Here is a 10,739-nt window from a genome sequence, read left to right on the forward strand (position 1 = left end):
AAGGCGCTGAAGGGCCTGAGGACGAAAACACGAAAAACGGCTGCAGGCTTTGGATGTGTCTCCTTTAATCAAAGGAAGGACTTGGGGTGACAGGATAGAAAGATTCCAGAGTTTGAGAGGCTGCCCCAAAGAAGAAGGGGTCCACTTACTTTCCAAAGCACAGGAAGGCCAGACAAGAAACAATGGATGGAAATCAATTTGAGTGAAGCAACGTGGAATGAAGGAGAAACTTCCGAACAGTGAAGATGATGAACCGGTGAGACTGCTTGCCACCGGAAGTTGTGGGCGCTCCGTCGCTTGAGGTTTTGAAGGAAGAGACTGGAGACTTGTCTACAATGGTAGAGGGTCTCCTGCAAGGTTTGGACTAGAAGACCTCCAAGGCCCCTTCCAACTCCGATATTCTCTTACTCTGGTGCAGGGTGTCCTGCTTGAGCAGGGGTGGGGTGGATTAGAAGACCTCCAAGCCTCCGTCTGGCATTATTCTCTTGAGTTCGGCAGGAATTTTTTTTTGGAGGGGTGTCCTTGCTCTAAGAAAAGCTCCCAGTCTTACTAAGGGATGGGCGTCTCTCCACCCCTCCCCAATTTAGAGCTTTATAAAAGCCTGGGGAGGGGTTTAGAAGAGGGGAGGGGCCAGGGAGACCCTACACACACAACGTTTCTCACCTGCCACAAGGTTTAGAATACAAAATATCCTCCTCATCCCTCTTGTTACCTCCTCGATGCAGGCCCCGACCCCAAAGATCGGGAAGTTAAGAGGAGTGGGGTTTGGGGTGGGGTTTGAAGCCCGCAAAAAGTTTGAAGGAACATTTTTGTTTTTCCCACGGAAAGTCAAGTTGCTAGACCTCCACAATCTCACACTCCCCTCCACGGCGGGGGTGGGGGGTGGCAGCTCTTCGGAAGAGCCAGTGGGGAGAGGGTGTCGTCCCCTTCTTTCCCTAAACCCGCTCCTTCGCCCGGGGCGTTCCGACGCGGGGAGAGACATTTTGGGCGCACGGGCTGAGCTCCATCGTTTTCGGTGGGTGGGGGTACAAAAAAGGGGGGTGGGTGCCTCGCCCCGCCCCGCGGATATCCGATCCTCGCGCTTCCTTACAACGGCCGGGATCTGCAGCGGATGGGTAGAAGGCTACGCTGGCCGCGGGGGAGGGTTAGGGTGGTTTCGGAGGCAGAAAGGTGGGTGGGTGGGGGGAATCGGTCTGGGTTGGTCCCGCCCTCATGCTCCGGGAGGCCGTGGGAAAACTACACTTCCCGGCGTGCAGCTGTTTGTTACCTCCTCCTCCTCCTCCTCGGAGTGTAAATCTTGCAAGGCTAACAAAAGAGCAACCGGCTAAGCAAGCAGCAGCATCAGGACCGGCGACCCGGGGGCCGCAATACGGAGCCGCACTCTTCTCCATCCGTGCAAGATCGCCCCGCAGAAGAGTGGGGTGGGTGGGTGGGTGGGTAGGGGGGAAATTAGAGCCATGGCCGGAGGGACCCCCGCGCAGGTAGGCCGAGTGGGCCCGGGTCTCTCTCTCTCTCACCCGGTGCAACCCCGCCATTCCACGCCCCAAGCCCTCTCCTCCTCCGGTCGTTGCCGGAGCTGTTTGCGGGGGCGCCGCTGCTGCTTGACTTGCTCTCTCCCCTTATTCTGGAAGAAAACCACCCCCTCCCCATGAACGATCCCCACCCCATCCCCACCTTCACATTGCCGCCCGCGCGGGGGTCGGGGTGGCTCGGCTCTTAGACCGACACCCCTCCCCAGCAGGAGGAGACGCTTCTCCTGCATGCCGCCCCCACCCCTCTTTGAACGGCGGGGCGGGGGGGGGAGGAAAGTTGTTTTGCTCTGTCTTGCGGGTTGGTAGTAGGACCCGCGATCCCATCGCTCCCTGTGCCGGCCGGGAACGATGGGAGCAGTGGGGCGGAGCGCAGAAAGATGTTTGCAAGGCTTTTGAGAAGAGGGGGCGGAGGGGGGCGGGAAGGATGGAATACCCCCTCCCCAATTTCCGTCTGGGGCTTGCAAAGGGAAGGCTGACAAGGCAACCCCTACCCACTCACCCACCCAAGCGCTTCACTCATGGGACCCCGGGACGGAGCAGCGGTGGAAGTGTGTGTGAGACAGCAGCAGTTTTGCAGAAGATGCAAAAGGGTTTCCCAGCCCGCAATACATCTGGAGGAGTTTCCGTGCAAAAGTGGCACGTTTGAAACCCGTGCGTGAAAGGAAGTTGACAGCTGGGGTTCAGGCGGTCTCGGAGAAGGGGGCAGAGAAGGGGGGTTCCTTTTACTGGCTTTAGGCTCTCAGAGAGCCCCAAAGCACCCTCATTTTGGCCCTGTGGTCCTTCCCTTGCTTATGGGGTGGAAGGAAGGAAGGAAAAAGAAAGGGAGAGGGAGGAAGGAAGGAAGGAAAAGGAAGGAAGGAAAAAGAAAATGGGGAGGGAAGGAAGGAAAACAAACAAAGGAAAGGGAATGGAGGAAGGAAAAAGTAAGAAAGGGGAGGGAGGGAAGGAATAAAAGAAAAAGGAAGGAAGGAAAAGAGAAGGAAGGGAGGGAAGGAAAAGGAAGTAGGTAGGAAAGAAAAAATAAAGACGTACAAAGAAGAAAGAAAGGAAGGAAGGAAAAAGAAAGGGGGGAGGGAAGGAGGGAAAAAGTAAGGTGGAGGGAGGGAGGGAAGGAAGGAAGGAAAAGAGCAGGCAGGAAGGGAGGGATAAGGAAGGAGATAGAAACTAAAAAATAAGGACAAAGCAGAAAGGAAGGGAGGGAGAAAAAGAAATGGGGGGGGAGAAAAAGAGGGAAGTTCTGTGGTCCCTGTGGACTTTGAGGGAGGGTCTCTCTCCCCACCTGGCTGGATGGTCCTCAGCCTGGCCCTTCTTCTTCCTGAGCCGTCCTCACTTGGCTGTCCTCCCGACAGGTGCCTGTGGCCTTTGGGGACGTGGCAATCTGCTTCTCGGCCGAGGAATGGGCAGAGCTGGCCGGATGGCAGAAGGACCTCTATCGCGACGTCATGGCCGAGAACTTCCAGCTGGTCTCCTCGCTGGGTAAAGCCTGGAGGGTTTCCCCCCCTCCCCGGGAGGGGGGAGGAGTCTTGGGTCATGGGGGTGGGTCACCTGGGGCTGCCCAAATGCCTCCTTTGCCATCCTGGTTGCAGACACTTTGATGGCTGATGCCGACACTCAGCGCAAGCTCAGTAGACCGAGTGGGCAAGGAACTGTGGCAGAGAATGACAGAGTTGGAAGAGATCTCAGAGATCATTTAGTCTGACCCCCGGCTTGAGCAGGAGACCCTTACAGAATCAACAATAACAGAGTTGGAAGGGACCTCAGGAGTCATCTAGTCCAGCTCCCTGCTCAAACAGGAGATTTTTACAGAATCAGAGATTGGTGGGACTATGGAGGTCACCTAGTCCAGCCCCCTGCTCAAGGAGGAAACCCTGACAGAATCAGAGAATAACAGTTGGAAGGGACCTCGGAGGTCATCTAGTCCAACCCCCTTCTTTCCCTTTGCAGAATGCCTGCTGGCCATCCCTGAACTGCTATCCCAGCTGGCACGAGGAGAGGTGTCCCAGATCGGTGCTGGGCCACCCCCAGCGCAGGACGGGGAGTGCCCAGGTAAGGGGGAGGAGCTTCTGGGCAGGGCATTGGGGGTCTCTCACTCTGCACAGGCTCGGGATGTCGGGTGGTGACTCTGAAACTGTCAGCCTGGATGGGGTCATTTTTTTCCCTGGATGCCAAGAGGCAAAGAGGGAATTCATTAGGGGAGATTCCCAGTTTGGGGAAGATGAGTGGTTTTGAAATACTAAATATAAAAAGGGAGGGAGGGAAGAAAATAAAGGAAGAAAATAAAGAAAAAGAGAAAAAGAGAAAGGGAGGAAATAAAAGAGAGAGAAAGGAAGGAAGGAAAATTGCAGAAAAGAAGGAAAGAAAAAGGAAGAAAAGAAAAAGGAAAAATGGAGCAAAGAAAAAGACAGGAAGGAAAGAAAGAAAAAGAAAAAGAAAGAAAGGGAAGCATGGAAAAAAGAAAGAAAGGTGAAACGGAAGAAAGGAAAGAAAGAGGAAGGAAGGACAGAAAAAGAAAGATAGGCAGGAGAGAGAGAAGGAGAGAGAAAGGGAGGGAAGGAGGAAAGGGAAGGGGAGTAGAGGGGGGGAGAAAGAAAAGAAAGGGAAGAAAAGAGGGAAGGATGGAAAAAAAGAAAGATGAAAGGGAAGAAGGAAGGAAAAAGATAAAGGAAGGACATACGGAAAAAGAAAGATAGAAAGTAAGGAGAAACAGAGAAGGAGAGAGAAAGGGATGGAAGGAGGAAAGGGAAGGGGAGTAGACAGGAAAGAAAGAAAAGATAGAAAGAAAGAACAAGAAAGAAAGAAAGAAAGCCAGTGTGGCCAAAGAGAGGGGAAAAATTCCCCAGGCACGGAGAAATATCCCCTTTGGCCTTTGTGGGTGAGGGGTCCCCCAGTCAATAGGAATAGGACCTCTATTTTGTGGTGCAAACCCCCCCTTGAAGCAGCACCAGAGGGAGGAGGAAGGGGTGGTGGTGGAAATCTCGAGCCGGGGCGGGTCCGTGTGTGTGTGTGTGTGTGTGGTGCCTGTGCCAAAGCCGCCCCAAATGTCCCAGGTTCAAATTCCCCCACTCTAACTGGGACACTTTGTCTCTCTGCAGTTGTGAGACCGGAGCAGGAGGCGAAAAGCATCAAAGGGTTGCCAGGGCCTTCTGAGCAGGCGAAGAAGCCTCGCTCCCCCCATCCCCCCACACCTGGAAAGAAGCCCAAACGGCCGGTTTCGCAGGCCAGAGGAAAGGCGCCCCCTGTGGGCGAAGGGCAGGGCACCCCAGAGCAGACAGGCAGCCCTCGGAAGAGGGAGAAACGCTACAGGTGCCCCAAATGTCGGAGAAGCTTCCTGGGACGCGTTGCTTTGGCTGCCCACCGGCGTCTCCACGTCCGTAAGTGGCCCCGGCTCGTCCCCCAGGCAGCTGGACGCTCCCCGCACGCCCCAGAGCTGGCCGGGCCCCAGGAGGGCGAGATGGGCACTGGGGCTAGCCCCTTCCCCAGCAGCCAGGGCGAGGGCACACTGCCCTTTTGGCCGGAGATGCCGTTACATCAGCAGGGCCCACCGGCTACCAGCTTCAACCCCTGGGCCCTTGGCTACGGGCCGCAGCCGCTGCCTGGTCACCAGGCGCCTGGCCTGCCGAGCAACGGGGAGTTTATCTGCGACCAGTGCGGGTGGAGCTTCCACGGCTGGGAGGAGCTGGTCACCCACCAGATGGCTCACATGGCAGCCGAGGGCATTGCGGGCTCGGTACCCAAAGCGGAAGCGCTGGCGCACCTGGCCACTGACCGGCCATATGCCTGCACACAGTGTGGCAAGAGCTTCCGGCACAAGCCCAACCTGCTAGCCCATCGGCAGGTGCACACCGGCGAACGGCGATACCAGTGTCAGGAGTGCGGCAAGTCCTTTGGCAGCAAGGCGTACCTGGCTTCCCACCAGCACATCCACACTGGCGAGAAGCCGTATGTCTGCGCCCAGTGTGGGAAGAGCTTCCGCCACAAGCCTAACCTCATCTCTCACCAGAAAATCCATTCGCGGGAACCCCTCGCCCATGGCAGCCCGCATCCCCTCGAGGCCTTCAACGGGGAGGCGTTTTCTAGCCAGCAGCGCCTGGCGCCAGAGTCTCTGGCTCTGGATGCCTTCCAGCCCATCCGCCTCCCTGCTGACGCACTCCTGCCTTGCACCCGGGGCACCACGCCGTTGCCCCAGCTGGCTGGGATCCTTCCCCCGCCCTCACCCCAGCCGGCGGTGGATCGCCCCTTCGTCTGTCCGCTGTGCGCCAAGCAATTCCGTTGTAAGCCGTACCTGGTGGCCCACATCCGGATCCACACCGGGGAGAAGCCGTACGCCTGCAGCCGCTGTCCTAAGCGCTTCTCCCAAAAGTCGAACCTAGTCTCGCACGAGCGCTTGCACACGGGCGAGAAGCCGTACGCCTGCCCGCTCTGCCCGCGTGTCTTCAGCCAAGGCTCCAACATGCGGGCGCATCAGCGGAGCCACAGGAACATGACTGGGGCCGAGGTGGAGGGGGGACTCCGCCCGGGATACCCGGCCCAACAGATTCAGCAACCGAATTAGAGGAGGGGGGCGGTTTCAACCGCTGTGCGCCTAGTCTCGGCTTCTCTCCCTCCACCCTCTATTCCACATTTTCCTTTGACAAGGGTGCACACAAAATCCACGCATAAGTTTCTCCTGCCCCCAAGGGTTGTCCCTGACACCAGCAGAAGGTGCCTTAGTTTTCTTCTGGGGGTGTGTGAGAGGGACCCCCAACCCCTGGCACCATGCCCTGCATCTGCAAGAACTGAGGAAGCGCTGGCAAGGAGACAACGACTGCTTTGTAGGATTTAGCTGGCGTTCGGAAAGGCTCGGGAGCCATGTTGCGGCGTGCAGGAAGTCTTCCGAATACAGAGTGGCCAAGTTGGAAGGGACCTCGGTGGTCTTCTAAACCAACCCTCTTGTCCTAGCAGGAGACCCTATTGGATTCCAGATGGATGGCTGTCTTCGCTGTGGAGCGAAATTGGGGTAAAGATCCATCAGTAGAATTGTTCCCCAAAGAGTCCCGGGTAGAGGGGCACAACACAGGTGGAGATTTGGCTTATCCCCTCCCTCATGATGTTAACCCTTCCCCGGTCTCCAAGGGTCGTCCCTCGGGGAGGGAGAAGGACCAAGGGGGAAAAAAAAGATAGGGAGGGTCCCACAAATGATGCCCCCTCACCCTGGTCAGATCAGTACGGGGACTTTGGTTTCGCCACGATCTAGGGGACACCAACAACAATGGGCAAAACGTACGGCTTAAAAAGACGAGCAGGGGATCTCTCTGGGTCTCTTGGTGGGAGAGCTGCGTCGTTCGAGTCCCTGCACGTGAGTAAGGCTGGCCGTGCAAGCGCTGCACTGCACACTTATTTCCCTATTTATAGAAAGAGTAGAATTTGGGTTGCTGGAAGGGGGTGAGAAGAGGCCAGGTTGCCTGCTTCCAATGTCGACAGCCGCGGGTGTAGCTCTGTGCCGGAAAACAGCGCGTTAGTTCGTGTTTCCACCAATTTCCTACTGTACACTCTTTTTAAAAAATAACATAAATAAAGAGGTAGATGTTACTTTTGAAAGCCTGGCCTGCGCTTGCTTATAGTTCCTGGTTTGTTCTGTTCTGTTTTATTGTGTATTCTATTCTGTGTTCTGTTCCGTTCTGTTCATTATTTCCAATTCTATTCATTGTAATTCTACTACTGTATTCTGTTTTCATTCTATACAATTCTAGTTTATTCTGATTCTATTCTAATTCTATTTAATTTATTCTGATTGTACTCTAATTTTATTCTATATCCTCATTCTATTTTAATTCTAAAGGTAAATTTTCCCCTCGCACCTATGTGCTAGTCATTCCCGACTCTAGGGGGATGTTCTAAGGCAGTGGTTGGCAAGCCGCGGCTCGCGAGCCACATGTGGCTCTTTACACATTTTAATGTGGCTCTTCTGTGTGCCGGGCGCCCGCTCCCCTCCCTCCTCTCGGGCACTTCAAAACAAGCGCCCCTTTCCCTTTTTTCTTTTCGACCCACAATGATTAGGGAGGATCCTGAAGTCGGGCGGGGACGAGAAGCGAGGAGGCAGAAAAAGAAACGGAGGCTAAGGAGCTTCCCCCCCGCCCCCTCCCAGCAAAAATCTAACCGGGGAGCCGGGCGGGCAGTAGCAAATTAGCCGATCACGCCGCGTGATCAGTTAATTTGCTACTGCCCATGCGGCGTGATCGGCTAATTTGCTACTGCCCGCCCGGCTCCCCGGTTAGATTTTTGCTGGGAGGGGGCGGGGGGGGGGGAAAGCTCCTTGGCCTCCATCTCTTTTTCTCCCTCCTCGCTTCTTGGGGCTCCACCAATGGGGGAGCAAGGCCCGCCCAGCGCCAGGCTTTGGGCTAACACAGAGGTCTGCAAAATTGGCTGTTTTAAGACTGGTGGACTTCAATTCTCAGAATTCTGGGAGTTGAAGTCCACCAGTCTTAAGAGCCAATTTTGCAGATCCCTGGACTAATATGATTGATGCCCTTGGTGGACTTCAATTCTCAGAATTCTGGGAGTTGAAGTCCACAAGTCTTCAAGCTGTCAGGTTTGAAGACCCTGGGTTTTTTTTCTCTAAAGGGTTGGGGGTGCGAGGGTCTTGCAACTTGACAGCTTTAAGACTTGCATGCTTCAATGCCAGAGTTTCTGAGCCAACATGACTGGAGGAGGAATTCTGGGAGTTGAAGTCCACAAGTCTTAAAGCTGTCAGGTTTGAAGACCCTGGGTTTTTTTTTTCTAAAGGGTTGGGGGTGCGAGGGTCTTGCAACTTGACAGCTTTAAGACTTGCATGCTTCAATGCCAGAGTTTCTGAGCCAACATGACTGGAGGAGGAATTCTGGGAGTTGAAGTCCACAAGTCTTAAAGCTGTCAGGTTTGAAGACCCTGGGTTTTTTTTTCCTAAAGGGTTAGGGGTGTAAGACTTGCGTGCTTCAAATGCCAGAGTTTATTGAAACTAAAAACAGTGTACCATCCTATGTATTTTCGGTTTTAAAAATGTGGCTCTCAAAATAAATTTCAATCGTGGTTTTGGCGAGATTTGGCTCAGTTGAAAAAAAAGGTTGCCCACCACTGCTCTAAGGGAATGCTCATCTCCGTTTCAAAGCCGATAAGAGCCAGCGCTGTCCGAAGACGTCTCTGTGGTCATGTGGCCGGCATGACTCAACACCAAAGGCGCACGGAATGCTGTTCCCTTCCAACCGAAGGTGGTTCCTATTTTTCTACTTGCATTTTTTACGTTCTTTCAAACTGCTAGGCTGGCAGAAGCTGGGACAAGTCATGGTGGCTCCCTCCGTTACGTGGCACCAGGGATTCCAAGCGCTGAACTGCAACCTTTCTGATCAACAAGCTTAGCGTCTTAAGACACTGAGCCACTACTGAGCCTTTTATATTTAAATCTATTTTATTCTCATTCTTATTCTGTTCTAATTCTATTTAATTCTATTCTCTATTCTACTCTATTCTACTCTATTCTACTGTTATTCTATTCTATTCTCATTCTATTCATTCATTCTATTCTTTCTATTTAATCTATTTTATTCTAATTTTATTTTGTTCTATATTCTCATTCTAGTCTAATTCTACCATTATATTTAATTCTCATTTTCATTCTTATTCTATTCTGTTCTAATCTCATTCTTATTCTATTCTAATTCTATTTAATTTATTCTAATTTTATTCTATTCTATATTCTCATTCTATTCTAATTCTACTATATTTAATTCTATTCTCATTCTATTTTGATTCTATTCTCATTCTATTCTAATTCTCCCATTATATTTAATTCTATTCTCATTCTATTCTAATTCTACTATATTCTTTTTTCTATTCTACTTATCAACTGCAGAGATTCACTGTCGCAAGAAAGGAAGGTCAGAGGGGGGAAAAACTCCCACCACTCACTTAGCGACGTAAATGTTGGCTGTAAGTTGAGGACTGCCTGTATACTAGAAGACCTCCAAGGTCCCTTCCATCTCTATTCTAGGCCTCGGTTCTCGAGACTTTCCCAGTGTTTTATTATTTTATTTTATTTTATTTTATTTATTATTTTCCAAAGCAATTCCTGCTCTCATTCCCTTTTTCGGCTTCGCTCCGCACCGGCAGCGCGGTGGTTAAAAAGAGAGTAAGGTCGGGGGCGGGGCGTCTCTGCTGCTTGCGGATTGGCCGGTCTTTTTCCCAGGGACGCTGACTGCGCAAGCCCAGATCAGCCGCCGCCGGGCTTTACGTTTCCTTCGTTTCGGCGGCGTCGTGCGACCCCGGTGACGCCCCTTCGGGAGGGGATTGGCAGGCTGCCGCGGCCAATCGCTGCAGCCGACCTGCCAAAGGGTTGCTGTGTGTCTCACGAGGAGGGCGGCGGGAAGGATTAGGGGAGCCCTTTTGCGCATGTGCGAGGAGTGCGGCGCAGCGGATGGAGAGGAGGCTTTCTACAGAACGCAGAATTGGATGGGATCTTTTGAGGTCATCTAGTCCAGCCCTCTTCTCAAGCAGGAGACCCTCACGAGAATCACAGAATAATGGAAGGGACCTCGGAGGTCATCTAGTCCAACCCCGTTGGAGCAGGGGACCCTCACAGAATCATGAAAGCACCTTAGGAGGTCATCTAGTCCAGCCCCCTGCCAAAGCCCATGGTTCCAGCCCCCTCTCTTCTTACTGTTCCAATTCTCCCCACCCTGCCTGACTCACTTAAGGACAGCCACAATTCACTTAACGATTAAGGATGCAACTCAGGGTCACTTAGCAATTTGGCATTTTGTTGTGGTCATACAGGTATTCCTCGATTTACGACGGTCCCTTCGAAAGTGACAAAGGCCCTGAAAAAGGCACCGCTGTTTCATGCTTAATGACTGTTACGACATCCCCCGGGTGACGTGATAGAAATTCGGATGCTTGGCCACTGACTCATAGTTATGATGGTCACAGAACCCCTGGGTCCCGCAATCCCCTTTTGTGACCTTCCGACCCGCAAAGTCAACTGGGGAAGCCAGAATCGCTTTACAATCACGTGGCTTCCTTAACGACTGCAATGATTCACTTAACGACGGTGAGAAGAAATGAAAGGACACCATATCCTGAAAGATGAACCGTCCTCAACTGCCACAACTGGGCCCCCAAATTCCCTCACAAAACAAAACAATTGTTAAACGAACTTTGCCCCACTTTAGGACCATCGTTAAGCAAATCACCTCCATT

At 52.8% G+C, this 10,739-nt stretch overlaps 1 protein-coding gene across 3 annotated transcripts; it reads left to right on the forward strand.

Annotated features, from left to right (window-relative positions):
- Nucleotides 1–1,300: 1,300 nt before the first annotated feature.
- Nucleotides 1,301–7,109, forward strand: LOC309401021 (uncharacterized protein). 3 transcript variants are annotated; one of them, XM_081969916.1, is made up of 4 exons: nucleotides 1,301–1,421; nucleotides 2,882–3,008; nucleotides 3,477–3,578; nucleotides 4,625–7,109. In XM_081969916.1, the coding sequence occupies exons 2-4, from the start codon at nucleotides 2,975–2,977 to the stop codon at nucleotides 6,082–6,084; spliced, it is 1,596 nt and encodes a 531-aa protein (XP_081826042.1). In that variant the 5' UTR covers nucleotides 1,301–1,421; nucleotides 2,882–2,974; the 3' UTR covers nucleotides 6,085–7,109. The 3 variants fall into 3 exon arrangements, with proteins under 3 accessions (XP_081826042.1, XP_081826041.1, XP_081826043.1); XM_081969915.1 differs by lacking the exon at nucleotides 1,301–1,421 and adding an exon at nucleotides 1,450–1,481; XM_081969917.1 differs by lacking the exon at nucleotides 1,301–1,421 and adding an exon at nucleotides 1,493–2,183.
- Nucleotides 7,110–10,739: the final 3,630 nt, after the last annotated feature.

Source organism: Natrix helvetica (assembly GCF_964273705.1).
Source record: "Natrix helvetica genome assembly, chromosome: Z".
In the NCBI taxonomy this organism is placed as follows: domain Eukaryota; kingdom Metazoa; phylum Chordata; class Lepidosauria; order Squamata; family Natricidae; genus Natrix; species Natrix helvetica.

What these genes read in the sequence shown, in the direction of transcription:
- LOC309401021 (XM_081969915.1), top strand. Translation starts at nt 1,458, where the DNA reads ATGGCCGGAGGGACCCCCGCGCAG. An exon ending in CCGGAGGGACCCCCGCGCAG is followed by an intron (nt 1,482 to 2,881) that starts GTAGGCCGAGTG and finishes TCCTCCCGACAG; the next exon opens with GTGCCTGTGGCCTTTGGGGA. An exon ending in CCAGCTGGTCTCCTCGCTGG is followed by an intron (nt 3,009 to 3,476) that starts GTAAAGCCTGGA and finishes TTCCCTTTGCAG; the next exon opens with AATGCCTGCTGGCCATCCCT.